The sequence below is a fragment of the Myotis myotis genome, unplaced genomic scaffold, assembly GCF_014108235.1.
Source record: "Myotis myotis isolate mMyoMyo1 unplaced genomic scaffold, mMyoMyo1.p scaffold_m19_p_4, whole genome shotgun sequence".
Taxonomy (NCBI): domain Eukaryota; kingdom Metazoa; phylum Chordata; class Mammalia; order Chiroptera; family Vespertilionidae; genus Myotis; species Myotis myotis.
In genome coordinates, this window is record NW_023416346.1 from 126766552 (window position 1) to 126782776 (window position 16225).

The 16225-nt window shown below is 45.5% G+C and overlaps 1 protein-coding gene across 5 annotated transcripts in view; it reads left to right on the forward strand.

The window, feature by feature from the left end:
- The window catches only part of GPM6B (glycoprotein M6B), a 144314-nt gene that overhangs the window by 119084 nt on the left and 9005 nt on the right, over positions 1-16225 (forward strand). For all 5 annotated transcript variants that reach the window (XM_036305313.1, XM_036305309.1, XM_036305311.1 and 2 more), the window contains 3 exons: positions 11765-11951; positions 13642-13798; positions 16024-16195. In XM_036305313.1, coding sequence (XP_036161206.1) covers positions 11765-11951; positions 13642-13798; positions 16024-16195 — 516 coding nt within the window. The remainder of the gene's footprint in view (positions 1-11764; positions 11952-13641; positions 13799-16023; positions 16196-16225) is intronic.

Sequence of the window (16225 nt, forward strand, 5' to 3'; positions counted from 1 at the left end):
AGGTCCAGAGCAAGAAGAGAGAAGACAGGAAGGAATTGAAGTGAATTTACCCTCGAGATCTAGACCTCTCTTTAGCATTGGAAAAGACAGAATAGCGTAAGGTATTCATTCTGCTTTCCCTCTCTGCTTGTGGAGAGGCATGCATAAAAATAGCCGTCATTAATGCACTGAGTCCTGGTTAGTTTGAAAGATAGTGACCTCTGGTTCTCTTGTCTACTTGTCTGAAAGCATGCCTCCTCTTATTCCTTTGTTTAAAATCTTGGTGAAGGAGAGTGGGGAAGAGCAGTGAAAGTGGGAATGGTTTGTTTCCTTGTGGCAAAGAGAGGGTGAGGAGAAAGCAGTGGATGGGAGCTTGGGAGAAATTCTTAAATGTCCCTCATCATGTTCTTTAATATAATCCTATGACGTGCCTTTAATGGATGTCATGGAGCTGTTTTCATCCATTGCTCAATTCAGTGTACTTTAGCAAGTTTTCTTTTCTGTGATATGTAAAAGATGATTTATATTTTATTAACTGTAATATTGGGGGTCATTTCGTTAAGTGATTTTTCAAAATATGGGCCTCTAATGCTCTGAATCAGAATCACCAAGGATGCTGGTTAAACATTTGGATTCCCAGGCCCCACCCACCATTTTTGGGGGGTGGACCCCAGGAATTGCTGTTTTAATAAGTTCCCCAGGCGATTCAGATGCACACTAAAGTCTGGCTACCACATAGAGGATCATAACCTTGGTTCAGTTCAAAATACTTTTCTGAAGAACAGAAACTTGAAATTCACAGGCAACTATACATAGTTACTATCAAGATGTCCAAAGCCAAATCACCACATCCTTAGCAGATGGTGCTGTTGGATGTTTTAAATATATTTTTATTGATTTGAGAGAGAGAGAGAGACAGAGAGAGAGAGAGAGAGAGAGAGAGAGAGAGAGAGAGATCAATGCTGAGAGAGAATCATTGATCAGCTGCCTCCTGCACACCCCCTACTGCGGGGTCAAGCCGGCAACCCAGGCATGTGCCCTGACCAACAACTGAACCATGACTTCCTGGTTCATAGGTGGATGCTCAACCACTGAGCCATGCCAGCTGCGGTTGGTGCTATTGAATTTGAAGGAAACTCCTCTTGATGTTTTTAGATGATCATTGTATCTTTGTGTATCTAAAAAGAATGCAAAACTATTGTATTGTAGAGCTGTAGGCAAGCACCAATGTATTAGTAATCTATTGTCATTTAACAAATTAATCTTAAACTTGGTGACTAGTAATAACAACATATATTATCTCGGTTTCTGTAGGTTGGAATCTGGGCTCAGCTTATATGTCTCTGGGTCTCATCTGAAGGCCCAACCAGGGACTCATCCACTTCCCAGCTCACTGCTGCGGTTGTTGGCAGGGCTCATTTCCTCACAGTCTGTTGTACTGAGGTCTCTCAGTTCCTCACTAGCTCCTGGCCCAAGACCTCCCTTGATACTTTGCCATGTGAGCTTTCCCACAGCTCCCTCATGACATGGCAGCTGGCTTCATCAGAGAGATCAGGTGAGTGGGTACGAGAGTATGCCCACAAGAAAGAGGACACTAGAAGCAAGTCACTAGGCCCAGCCCACACTCGGAGAGGAATGACACAAAGGTGTGAATCTCAGGAGGCGGGATCATTGGGGTTGTCTCAGAAGGGTGCCTGCCACAAGCTGTGTGAACGTTTCCAAGTGGAAATGCATCCTTTGTGCCATAGAGCACTGTCTTCTCTCCTCAATGACAGTAGCCCCTTCACTTACCTGTCACTGAGTGGGGGGCTGCAGAATCCATGTCCTGTGGATTCTGCAGCCACAGGACATGTCACCCCGCCCCACCCAGGTTAATGTAGATCCTACCTTGTGCAGCCAATCCTTAGTTCCCAAAAGGGACTCACAGCTTTTTAAAATTACTAGTGTCTTTTGTAAAAACCAAACTTAAAAAGTAGCTATTTTTTTCTAACTTTTTTTTGAGGTATGATTGACACTGTATATATTTAAAATGGCCTAGTTGATAAGTTTTGACATAGGTATGTGCCCGAGAAAGATGGTGATGTGTTCATGAATCCCGAAGTTTCCCTGGTTCCCTCTGTAAGCCCTCCTCTCACCTACCCTCCCCAAGCAACCACTGATTTGCTTTCTGTCTCTCTGGATTAGTTTATGTTTTCTGGAATGACCCTTATGAAGACTTGTTCACATAAATTCTCTCACTGCTTCTTGTCAAACCATTTCCATAAAATGTTGTGTGACATTGAGTGCTTAGTAGCTCTGAGCTTTGCCTGATTTTCATCCTTCCTGCCTCCATTGAACACGCCCTGTATGCTTTGGAAAAAACCTCCAAAAGACCCATTCTGCTACCACCTACAGTGGAAGACTTTCGTTTGCACCCACTCCAATCCAGCCTACACCCCAGTCCCAGATTAACCTCTTAAAAGCATACCTTGGATCATGTCAACTCTCCTGTTCACAAACCTCTCTCTCCGGCAAAATGAAGCCTGCAAAGGTGCAAGCTGGCTTGGAGGCCCCCCCGCCACAGGAGAGCCCCACCTGCCTTTCTGGTTCCTATCCTGACACTGCCCTGGCATCCTTGATAAACTTGGCCACACCCTGAACTCCCCCCATGCATCCCTCAGTAGGTTGGCCCTGCTCTCCTTCCCCTGTACTTTTCCATCTGTCCTAACCATGGATCCTTCTGTTCTTCAAGGCCTGTCCACACTGCTGCCACCATACACCCTTTCCTTAGCTCTCATACTAGACCCAGGAAATCTGTCTCTACCTCACTCCCCATGCCCCTGAGTCATCTCTCTCTTTATTCTGTTTTAATGATTTCTTCTGTGTTTCTGTCCCTCGCCCCACTCCAGTGTCAATGCTAGGAGAGCAAAACAGTGCCTGGAATATAGTACTGCTTCAACAGACACTCAGTGAATTCAGTAAAATCCAGGAAAACATAGATGTCTCCCAGATGGTCAAGGAGGTTGAGTGCTACAAAAGCTTCATGATGCAGATAGTTCTCATATTTCTTGAATACCCTACAGATCTTTCTTAAAATCTGTGATATGTAAACTTAGAGCTAGCTTCTCCTTCTCACCATTGGTTTCCCTGATTCTTTGCTCCCACACTTCATTAGGCTAAGACACACACATGGTGTTTAGGAAAGCCAAAGCCAGTTCCCACAAAGGCAAAGGAAGAGGCTAAGAAGTGTCTGTTTCTTGAATTTGTTCATTCTCACCACGTGAATATATCCTATCTAATAAAAGAGAAACATGGTAATTGGTGTACGACCGCTACCCTTCCCATTGGCTAATCAGGGAGATATGCAAATTAACTGCCAGCCAAGATGGCGGCCGGCAGCCAGGCAGCTTGAAACTAACATGAGGCTTGCTTGCTTCAGTGACGGAGGACTCCAACGTTCCCCGCCTGCCTTGCCGGCCTCTGAGCTTGCAGTTTAAGAAACATTGTAACAAATATAGAAGCTAAACAAAACCCCAGAAACCAGCTTTCAGCCGGTCGGGATCTCAGAGCTGGAGTTGATACAGAGTTTCGATTATAGAACCTAAACAAACCAGATACCTGTTTTCAGCAGCAGAGGCCTCAGAGCTGGAGCCAGAGCTAAACCTGGCCCAGAATAAAAAAAGAAAAAGAAAAAAAGGAGCAGTTGGGAGCTTCAGTCGGCCTGAAAACAGCCCTCAGCCCCTCACCCAGACTGGCCAGGCACCCCAGTGGGGACCCCCCCCCTGATCCAGGACACCCTTCAGGGCAAACCAGCCAGCCCCACCCATGCACCAGGCCTCTATCCTATATAGTAAAAGGGTAATATGCCTCCCAGCACCAGGATCAGCGGAGCCGCAAGGCCTCCCAGCACCGGGATCAGCGTGGCAAGGGGTAACGCCCAAACCCCCTGATCGCCCTGCGGCTCTGTGTGTGACAGCGGGCGGGGCCACAACCTCCCTATCCGCCCTGCTCTGTTCGTGACAGGGGAATGCGCCCCAACCCCCTGATCAGCCCTGCTCTGTGCCTGATAGGGGGGAGCTCCCCAACCGCCTGATCGCCCTGCAGCTCTGTGTGTGACAGGGTATGGCGCCTCAACCCCCTGATCGGCCCTGCTCTGTGTATGACAGGGTAGAGCCATAACCTCCCATCGGCCCTTCCCTGAGTGTGACAGTGGCAGTGCCCCAACCCCCTGATTGGCCCTGCTCTGTGGGTGATAGAGGGTGGAGCCCCAACCCCCTGATCCGCCCTGCCCTGAGTGTGACAGGGGGCGGTGCCCCAACTCCCCTATTGGCCCTACTCTGTGAGTGACAGGGGGAGCTCCTCAACCCCCTGATCGGCCCTGCTCTGTGCGTGATAGGGGGGAGCTCCCCAACCCCCTGATTGACCCTGCTCTGTGCATGACAGGGTACGGAGCCCCAACCCCCCTGATGGGCCCTGCTCTGTGAGTGACAGGGGGTGGCGCCGCAACCTCCCCATCGACCCTGCCTTGAGTGTGACAGGGGGCGGTGCCCCAACCCCCCAATCGGCCCTACCCTGAGCGTGACTGAGGGTGGCATCACAACCTCCCAATCTCCCCTGCTCTGTGCATGACAGGGGAAGGTGCCCCGACTCCCCAATCGGCCCTGCTCTGAGCCCAACCAGGGGCTGCACCTAGGGATTGGGCCTGCCCTCTGCCACCCGGGAGCAGGCCTAAGCCAGCAGGTCGTTATCTCCCGAGGGGTCCCAGACTGCGAGAGGGCACAGGCCGGGCTGAGGAACCCCCCCTCCCCCTCAGAGTGCACAAATTTTTGTGCACCGGGCCTCTAGTCTTTAATATAATTGCTTATCATCTACTGCTCATGACATTTTGCAAATGTTAGAAGTAAATCTATTCTTTAATATATTTAATAGCTTTTAGGACAAGCTTTTTAAAAGGATCTGCTGAAAAGCAATTCCCTTTATATTATTAAAAAACAGGTCCCTTTACCACTTAAAAGTAATTGAAGACCCCAAAAACTTTTGCTCATGTGGGTTATATCTATAAATATTTTCTGTATTAGAAATTATAAATGAAAAATTAACTGTGAAATAATGAACTCATTATTTATTTAAAATAATAACAAACCATAATAAATCTGTTACATGTTAAATAATATTTAGGAAAGGTAACTATTTTCTTAAACTAAATAAAACTTGAGTGAGAAGAGTAGTAAGAACTGTTTTACATTTTTGCAAAGCTCCACTTTTTATACTGTGTTCCGTTCAAATCTGTTGCACTATCTTAGCTCTGTATTCAACAATGATTTCATATCACACATGGGTCATTTGAAAAATATTGGTTCTCTGAGTTGTGTAGATCTTTCATGCTATCAAAAAAGCCACATTTGTTCATCTTACCACCAGTTTTATTAAGAAGCCTTGTAAGTATTAGTACTCTGGTATTTTCCCTGTGGCAGATGCAAGTTCTCCAATATTGGATGGCTGTGTAACACGTGTTCTCCAACCTGGGTGCTCATTAAAATCACATGGGGGGCTTTGTTTTTAAAATCGCAAACCTCTCATTGCTGAGTCCCACCCCCCGAAATTCTGATTTATTTGGTCTGGGGTGAAGTCTGGGCATCTGGGCTTTCAAATGGTCTCCAGATAATTCTGTGCAGCAAAACTTGAGAGCCTCTGCTCTGTGATCTTTTCTAAGCCAACTGAAGTTTATTAAGCTCTTTTTAAAAATTTTTGTCATTATTATTTTTTTATCCTCACCTGAGGACATTCATTGGTTTTTTTATGGAGGGGAGAAAGGAGGGAGGGGGGAGAGAAACATTGATGTGAGTGAAAAACATCACTCAGTTGCCTCTCACACGCATCCCAACGGGGATCAAACCCACAACCTTTTGGTGCATGAGAGGATGTGCCAGCCAACTGAGCCACACTAGCCAGGACTTAAGCTCTTCCTTAAAAAAAATTGTAGGTGTCTCAGACCAGGATTGTGTGTTGTAATCTTAGAGCGGGGTTTCTCACCTGTGGCACTACTAACATTTTGCATCCTATCATTTTTGTTAGGGGGGATTGCCCTATGCACTGTAGGATGTTTAGCAGCATCCCTGGCCTCTACCCGCTAGATGCTAGCAGTGCCCTCATAGTTGTGATGACCGAAAATGTCTTCCTACACACAGCCCAATGTCCCCAGGGAGGCAAAATCGTCCCGTTGAAAACCACGGATCTAAACCCATATAGATTTTTGTTCATGCTGTCTCAGCACTAGTGACATTTGGGGTCAGATACTTGGGGAGCTGTCCTGTGCATTGTAAGTTTGGCAGCATCCCTGACCTTTAGTCGCTGGAACGAGTAGCGCCCCTCTCCCCCAATTGTGGGGACCCAAAATATCTCCAGACATTACAGAATGTCCCCTGGGGGCACAGTCACGCCCTGTTGAGAACCGCTGCTGACATTCACTTTTGCTTCTATTAAGTAGGATTCTCACCGCTTCCATTTTCCTGATGCTCTTGTTTGAAAGTTGCAAACCTTGGCTACTTCTCTTTTTCTTTTTAATGTTGTGGCTCATTAGGAATCAGTAAAGGAGCAAGGAAGGCCGTGCTTAGAGCATGGTGTGTGTGTGAGTGTGACATTCATTCCCTGGGGAAGAATGTGAGCCCTGTTCCCGCTGGCCCTCCTTCTGGGCCAGCATTAAATCTGCAGCCAGGATCGCAGGCAACTCGGGGCAAATCACTGGGCCGTCATGAACCCACAGCCATGGCAACGGCCATCCGCAAGCCCGAGGACAAAACGTGTTTTATTCTGTTGTTCTGCACAAAAGGTTCTAGAGATACTGGAGACAAACTGGCCATTGAGAGTTAGAGGCATTGATGTGGATTTCTTTCTCCCTACTATGTGGTTTATATTTAAACGCTTAGGCTAATGCACACTAGACTTTTTGTGTAAATCAAAACCAAAAATTTTAAATTCTCTTTAGCCACCGAAACCGGCTAAGTGAAGGCTTACAGCATTACTAACCTAAGAGGTTCTGGGGCTTTAGTGAGAGGCATTGAGAATTACAGCAAAATGTGCTTGAAGGCCTGGTATTGATTTTTATTTTTACTTGAGTAGATCTTAGTCATGAAAAAATGCTTTCCTTGCCTTTTCTGGTTCACGTTAACCAATGTTGTCCTTGCCGGTTTGAATCTTGGGAAAACTTGAGTGTGGATTTATGGAGTATCCAAGAAAAGCATTGACCTTCCTTAGCTAGCATGAACTTGAACAGTGTGGTGCTCTGCTGATGCTTGGCACCACCTCCACATTTCAAAACACCGGTCTTGCCTGTGACTTCTCACACTGGGGACAGCCTGAATCACAGATCCAGTTCCTTTGTCTGCATGGGCACTCTCAGCCCCATGGCGGGGTCGGGTGAGGGAATAAATCTGTTTTCTCAGACCTCATCTGTGGTGTGGCTCTAAAGCATCTTTGTCAAAAATTCGGAGGTTAAGAGGACTTATTTGGCTCAGAAAAAGCGCTCCAGTTGCACTCCTTTCAGGACAGCTGAACAACTTGAAACATTTTGTTTCCTCATTGCAGCCCCTGGAACTTGTCATTTGATTTGCTAGAGTTTTGGCCAAGCTCAGTGGGCCACCTCTTAAGGGGAAAACACCAAACATGGTTGAACACAACACAGGCACTTCAAACAGGCTCAGAACACCACTCCTGAGACTGGGAAGATGGGACTGTTGACTAGCAATGGGCTTCTCAAGCTTTCTTGTGCACACAAGTCACCTGAGGCAGAGGCTTGTTAAAATGCAGGTTCTGATTCTGCTGGTCTGGAGCGGGGCCTGAGATTCTGCATTTCTCCCAAGCTCCCTGCTGAAGCTGATACTGCTGGTCCAAGGACCACACTTTGCAAAACAAAAGGTCTAAAGCACTTTCAACTGACAAATGGTCCACTCGTATGTTTTCTTGATGTCAGAACGTTTTCATTGCTGTCCAGTAGAAGCTGATGGCATCCATCTTTAGTTCTTCTGAGCTATAGACCCACTGATCCAAGAAATCCTCCCTTAAGACAACATCCAGTCACCTCAAACTCAACATGTCTAAAAGGAAACTCAACATCTTTGTCCTCAAGGCCTACCCCTCTTCTGGCCAACCTGGCTAGGAGAACAATACAACATCTATCTGGTTATACAACATCTACCTGGTTAGACATTTACAAGTCATCTTTGGTGCTCACCAACCCATCCCAACCCCATGATCAAATCCACACCAAGTTGTGCCCATTTGACATCTTAATCATCTCTCAGACCCATTAATTTCCTCTACTGCCACCACATTTGCCCTGGTCCAGGCTCCTGTCATCTTTTGTGTGAACCATTATACTGGGTTCCTACTCACCTCCACTTCCACTTTGTTCCCATCGCATCAGCCTCCGTGATCTTTTGCAACCCCAGTCTGTTCCCTATGGTTACAAGAGCTCAATGGCTTCAAATGATTCTGAGGATAAGTCCAGAATCTTTAAGGTGCCTAAGACCCTAAGTGGTCTATCAGAAATAGATCCCTCCTATCTTCTTTGCCCCACCCTCTGTGTACTCTGTGCTCTGGCTTCTTTCATGCGCAGGAAAGTGCCCTGTTCTTTTCTACCATAGAGTTTTTGTTCCTTCTGTTCCTGAAACATCCTCCCTAACACATTCTGCTCTCCCTTTGCCTAAGTAACTGAAATTAATCCTTCATATTTAAACTCCAGAAGCCATCCATGGCCATCCCTCTGAAACCTAAGTGAGTCCCCATAGTTTGCTATCCTAGGACTTCTGAGCTTAGAACCATATGGTTAATGTCCATTTCCCCATAGACTATAAGCTCCATTAGAGTGTAGACCACACCTATCTTAGTTTACCATTGAGTCCCCAGTGCCCAGCAAAATGCTTGGGACATTGAAGACACTTGGTGAGCATTGAATGGTCACTAATTGAATGAAATGGAACAAGTGAATAGACAGCTGCTCCCTCCTTTTTAATGCTGTCATCTGCACCCATATCTGTTACTCCGCTTAACTGACAGCTCCAATTAAACAAGACCTTTGCGACACCTCAATACCCAAAGTGATGATAACAGCAAGGTTATGGGAAGAGTTTCTCTTGAGTGAGGGCTGAGCTGTGCCTTTAGATGAACCTGCTATGCATCCAGCTGTATTGTTTCCTATACATTTTTCCCATGTTGCATTCCACAAGCCTCGACTCACATTGGCCGGCAAGGTCCCTAAGAGTTTTATCTGTGAATGTGGAATGATAACCAATATGGTGACTTCTGTTCTATAGGAGCCAGAGCTCCTATAGCTGCAAATAAAACCATCTGCAGAGAGACTGATTCATTTACGTGATCCTCCAAATCCTTGAGTCCCTGATTTCCCCCGCTGTTATAAAATCAGACCCACAGAATGGGGTATATGGAGTCCTTGAGAGATATAAATTGGAGGGAAACTTTAACCTTGATGTAGTGTTGAAGTTGGGACTGAACAGCAGCATTCTTCTAACCCCGCTTGTCTTTCTGAGTCAGGGAGCAGCTGTGATATTTCCTTTGAAAGAAGCAGAATGCTATAACACTTTGGATGAAAGACCTTTGAAGTGGCAGCTGGATTGTGAAGGATGAGTTATATTGTTAAAGAGCAAGTGTGCTATGCCATAACACCTAACCTAACTCCAAATGATGAGAAAGGATATGGTTTATTTAAATATGTAGTATACATATATAAAACAAAAATATTCAGGAACGAATAAGCCTTTTATCAGATCACTAGTATATGTCAATGTCACCATGTCAACTGTGTTCTGCATATGAGGTCTTTCTGTAGAAAGCCTTTCCTAATCCCTCCCCAATATGAATTTATTCCTTCCTGTCCTTCTCTCTCCCCTTTCCCACCCACCATCCACTGGCTCTCCAGCAGTCTATATGTCTGCTTTCAGCATTATTAGACTGATCTCCTTGAAGGCAAAAAAAAAAAAAAAAATCTGATTTCATAGTTGTTTCCCCAGAGCCAAGCACAGTTCTTAGTACCCAGTAGGTCTTCAAAAACATGTTGAATTAATGAAACCCAAAGTAAAACTCAGTTAAAACCCAGGTCATGTTATAGAAAAACAAATATGTGACAGGTGAAACTCTATCTTCTAAAGCAGTGTTTCTGCAATGATAGAATGTTCTCAATCTGCTCTGTCCAATAGGGCAGCTGCTAGCACATGTGGCGACTAGCATGTGAAATGTGGCTCATGGAACTGAATTTATTATTTTATTTTAAATAGCCACATGAGCTAGTGGCTACCATGTTGGACAGCAGAGCCTCCAGGCCACACATCTCTATGCAATATGGACCAGATATGACATTGTTAGCCAGGGAAGCAGGCATGCATCTTGTTACTTATATCATAGAGACTAGGAGTGGGGAGATTGTGAATGATACAACACACAGGTCTATTGCTTTATGTACTAGAACACATCGAGGCTGGAGAAATCTGGTAATGTGGTGAGGTTAAGCAAATGCTAGTTTAAAATGGATCATCAAAATGGAAAAGCCTGTCTCCAGTGTTTTATGCTGGGTATCCACTTCCTGTCTACTGTAAAGACCATTTGGGGAAAAGAAATGTAGCTAGCTTCATGTGCTGCCTTGGAGTAATGAACTGCCCTTGACTGCTATTAGACCCCATAATGCATTCAGAGTTCGATTTCCCTGACAAGCCATTTACTTAAGGGTCTGGATAATATAAACAGGGACAGGAGGTCAGGGAGGTAGTGACATTATCCTGAGGCCAGCACTGCTCTACCAAAACATAAATGTCTCTGAACTGAAAATGGCAACTGGCTTTGCCCCTTGGGGAGGTCTCCATGGCCATCTCAAGTAAAAGTTTATTTTAAAAATGAATAGAAGTCTTATTCTCCTCAAGATGAAGAGTGAACTGTGGCTCTCTCTCCTTCATTTCACTTCATGGATGCTCATTTTGTCTTTTTTTTTCTTCTGTTCCTTTTCCTTCTTCAAGTACTTAAATGTCATCCACCAGTTCTGGGTTCTTATTCTGAACATGTGTGTCGAGGAAGGGGACAGATGGAAGCCGGGGAGGAGGAGGACTATGAATAAACTGCTTGTGCTGCTGGGCTGGGGGACATTTTTAGTACAAAATTAAGGTAATTTCTGATATTGACATGAATGAAACCTGAGGGGATCCACTCAAGTGTGCCTTGGTGACTGTACTTCTAGGGACCAAAATACCTATCTCCTTTCCAAAATGATCACGTTCATATTTTTCTGAATGCAGCAACAGTGTAATTACTGTATTTGATTCTTCTGGTTCCCAGGACGTGAGGGCTCAGGCAAAGCCATTGGCTGCTACAGAAATAGAGGTACTTGGAACCCCAGAAGGTTGAGGTTGCGGTGAACTTGATGGTGGCTTTTCTTCGTAGAACTGCAGCTTCCCTGCTATCCTCTCTTTTTACTGTTAGGGGAGTGATTGCTCCACATTGTCACTTAAGCAGGTCCCCCCACCAACCCGGGTCAGTGGAGAAGCTCTAGAATTGTGACTTACTACATAATTATCTATCAATTATCTAGCAAATTAGGCTACGTTCCCTCCTGGAGCCCTAGAGTCTTCACCCACAGAATAGGAGATCATGACAACTGCCCCACTGGCCCTTGGGATGTTGCACTGTTAACTATAGGGTCTGAGAAGGAAGATGGAAAAGTAGAACCTTCTTTGCTAATCTGTGGTGTTCATGAAGACCAGAGCATCTTGCCCATAACAGATGCATTTCTCTCCTTTGGGTCTAGGTTGCTTCGAATGCTGCATCAAGTGCCTGGGAGGAGTCCCCTATGCCTCTCTGGTGGCCACCATCCTCTGCTTCTCCGGGGTGGCTTTGTTCTGTGGCTGTGGACATGTGGCTCTTGCAGGCACTGTGGCGATTCTTGAACAACACTTCTCCACCAACATCAGGGACCATGCCGTGCTGAGTGATGTGTAAGTACCTGCTTCCCTTTAAAACTGTGTTTAAAACTCAACAACCCCATGATGTTTTCAGAAAGACGACAGTGTGCTCTCCTGGCAGAAAGCTGATGCTTTTCATGAAAGCATGCTGTATGCAGATAGAAGAAGGTCCATGAGAGAAGGAAAAAAAGAAAGGGCCAAGAAGGCAGTGGGTGTTTGGGATCTCACTTGGGAATGGCAAGCTTCACACATAGGATATCCACACACTGTAGCCTTGGACATGGGGGCCGGTGGCAGGGTGATGCTGCGGATCACTGCCAGTTATCATGGTTCCCAAGTAAGAGGCGCCCTCCAGTGGTCTCACAAGAAACGACCATCCCTGGAATAATAGGAACCCTATTGAGGACTGTCCTCTAATTCTACAGGAGCAGGACTTTTGACATTAATTCTTCAGGCAGAAGAACAAATCCCAAAACACCTTCCAATGCAGAAAAGGGAAAGTTTGGGGGAGTTGAGCCCCAAATCTCTGCCTCCCCATTCTGGAACCATTCTCAGTGGAGTTTCAACAACTGCCATGCAGATTCTCCTAACGGTACAAGCCCCAAAGCAGTGCATTCATATACGTCATATACTTTCCCTATTGCCTCCAGTATTTTCTTTTTCCTTCCTTGACCTCCAAAGTCTCACTGTATTTAGGTGCCTTGTGATTATAAAAAAACTTCCCCACCAGACTGAAAAAGGCACGGATGAATTTTTATGGATCAATAACGAAGTCATGTTGGAAGAGTCCTTAGGGGATGTTATTCTGTTTTATCTATTCACGAATGATATCCAAAGTAATGAGCAGGGGTAGGTGAAGTTATAAGGAGGATCAAACAGGACAAGGGACTTAATGAATACAACTGTGTGCAAAGAAGACCAAGAATATTTACCGTGACCAACCCTGGGAAAGGTGTGCTGCTTTAATTAGCTAGTGAACTTGATGAGTGGCTCTCAGATTTCCATGAATCCTTAAAAATTCCCCATGCCCATGCTTTGCTCCAGACCAATTAAGTCATAAGCTCTAAGGATAGTACCCAGGGACCAGTATTTCCTAAAGCTCCCCCGGTAGTTCCAAAGGGCAGCCAAAGGTTGAGGAACAGTCATCTGGGTCCCTGTCAGCTTTCACAGGACAAAATTAGTTGTAAATTAACTTTTTGTACTATAACCTCTTGACCATTATCACTTATGTAGTGAGAATCTCAATGCAAAAAAAAAAAATCTGCCCAAGTTATTTCTTAAGGAAGCCTGAGTGCTTACTTAGGAGCCTTATCAGAATAACATTAGCCAGTAGGCCTGGTTGGGAGGCATTTGATATGGCAGAAAGAACATGCTCAATGCCTTTCTTGACTTATTTGCAAAATGAGGATTCTAACCTCCACGGCACAGGACTTGGGTAAGTATTACAAGATTACACCTGGGCCTCTGCCCCTGACCGAAGGAAAAGTCTCTCTTGTCTGGGAAGGCTGTGCACCTCAACAGTGGGCCCACCTTGGAAAAAAGGCCCAGGATGCAGTGGGGTGGGCAGGATTGCCTGTCCGGATTGCCCACAAGCCCACTGCAGCCATGAGAGTGGCAGGAGATGCCACAGGACACCATTCTCATGTCCTCCCTCCAGAGGTTGAAAACGCTGTTTAGCAGGCAGTGGATTTAAATCCTCAGGCTTTCCTCTTCCTTTCTGTAGAATCCAAATGATGCAGTATGTCATCTATGGAATTGCATCCTTTTTCTTCTTGTATGGGATCATCCTGTTGGCAGAAGGCTTTTACACCACGAGTGCAGTAAAAGAACTTCACGGGGAGTTTAAAACCACCGCCTGTGGCCGATGCATCAGTGGAATGGTGAGTATGAATCTCAGATTGTCTGATGCACAGCCAGAGCCACACCTCTCTGTACTGTGTAGCTGAGAAAAGCTACGAGCTGAGAATGCAGGGAGAGTCCATGACACACATACAGGCACACCTCGGAGATGCAGTAGGCTTGGTTCCAGACCACCACAATGAAACCAGTCATAATCTTTCTGCTGCTGGAGGGTCTTTGCTTTTAGCTTGTAAAACACACATCTCTGAAGTTCAATAAAACCGAAGTATGCCTGTAGTGTTCTTAATTTAGAGTTTGGAATTTGAAAGTACCTTCAATATATTATTGATAATAAATTAAAGTATATGGGGGGAGGTAGTATTACATCAAACATTTCCCTTATCAAGGTATAGGTAATGAGGGTATTAAAGATTTTTCAAATATAAAGTTCCCACAATAAAAGGAGAAGACTTGGACATCGTCTCAATGTTCTCTTCATATCTTGAATGTGGATTGTGATCCTGAAGCCTTACACGTACTAGCCACTCAACCCCCTTAGAGTTTCCCTCTGGGATGCAGCTCTTTATTACCTAGTCTTTTTTAAAAAAAAATTATTGATTTCAGAGAGGGAGAGATAGAAACATCAATGATGAAAGAATCACTTATCAGCTGCCTCCTGCACACCTCCCACTAGGGATCGAGCCTACAACCGGGGCAGGTGCCCTGACCAGGAATAGAACCCTGATACTCTGGTTCATAGGCCGATGCTCAACCACTGAGCCATACCAGCCCTATAACCCAGTCTTTTAATGAGCTCTTTCTAAGCTCTGTTCTCCTCTAGATCAGAGGTCAGCAAAGCTTGTTTGCCCAGGGCCAGAATGCGATCAGTTCAGGCTCTGCCTGCGACTCACCTCATGGTGTGTCATTAAGGACAGAACTCTGAATGCTAGAGGCCACCAGAACAGAAATGTCCCCACAGGCCCTCTCCACTGGGCACCGGCTATCCTGGGAGCCCTGACCGCTGTGGGAAAGGGAGGCTCACCAAGCAAAGAATCACCAGCCCCTTTTCAAGTCTTTGTGGTGTATTAGAAAGCAAGTTTTCTTCTGCAGGGCCAGAAAAGAAAGCCAAGTCTGGAGTGGCCCACCCGTAAGCACTGGGGAGGGAGCCTGTGAAACTGCTGAACTCTGCTGCTTTGAATACTTTTAGAAATGCAAATGCTTCCCAAAGTGTAAATGCCCTTGAGATAAAATGCCTTGTTCCTGCAGTTTCCTGGGATGACCGACAGGAGGTGACCTGTCTTGAGCCGACCCCAGGCCAGCCTGGCACGACCCAGGTATTTCCTGCAGTGTGGAAAGCTAGATGGAACCTTCACCTCTTCAGCAGCAGCCTGAAAAACTAAAAAGCCAAACTAGGATTCCGAACCTTCACCCACACGCTCCGTGGGTGCACATTCTGAAAATATAAATACCCCAATGTGTTTGAAACAGCCTTTCAAAGTTCTCTGAAAACTGGTAGTCAAGGCAGGTTAAGAAGAAACTTAAAGCAATGTGATTATATTCTCTGTTGCAACGTGGGGGTGAACACGGTGATTTTGTCCTAAGCCAGGGCTTTGCTTGTAGAGTCGCTGTGAATCTTAAAGATGAAAACAACTCAGGGGAAATGAGAATTTGATCAGATTCACTGTGCATTAAACTTGTGTGCAAGGCTATTTTAAACTTTTAATACAGGTTCAAGATCTAATGCTTTTAGTAATTTCACAGGATCATGAAACTAGTGAGGTTGCTTTTGAGAAGGGATGTCTTGTATGACTATTATTCTATCCATCTATTATGTAAAAGAACTTAATTTGGGGGAAATTAATATGGTTATAATTCAAGTGTCGTGTGAAACCACCCAGACACTGTCCCATGGTGAGTACAGAATTGATGTTTAGGAAGAATGCCACATGGAAGGTCCTGTCACTAATTAGCTCTGTGATCTTGGACAAGGGATCTCATCTCTTGAAAATCTCTGGTCCTTGTTAAAAGGACTTTTAACCAGGCTTCGGTAGTAAACATTTTCCATACTCTCTCTCTGGAGAGTGTGACCACCCTACCCCAGCGGTCAGCCTTGGTTCTCCTTTCCCTTGTCACTACTGTGGCCGGACGGTGCTCTGAATTGAATGCATCCCACAGGTTTGGTATCAGGTCAGAAATGCAGAATCATTCCTCCCAGGCAGTGCGCCTTGGCAGGTCCAGTGACGATTCTTTGTCCTTTTCGGCTTAGTTTGTCTTCCTCACCTATGTTCTGGGAGTGGCCTGGCTCGGTGTGTTTGGTTTCTCTGCGGTGCCCGTGTTTATGTTCTACAACATATGGTCAACTTGTGAAGTCATCAAGTCACCCCAGACCAACGGGACAGCCAGTGTGGAGCAGATCTGCGTGGATATCCGACAATACGGTACTTCCTTTTAATCCCCCGTTAATGTTT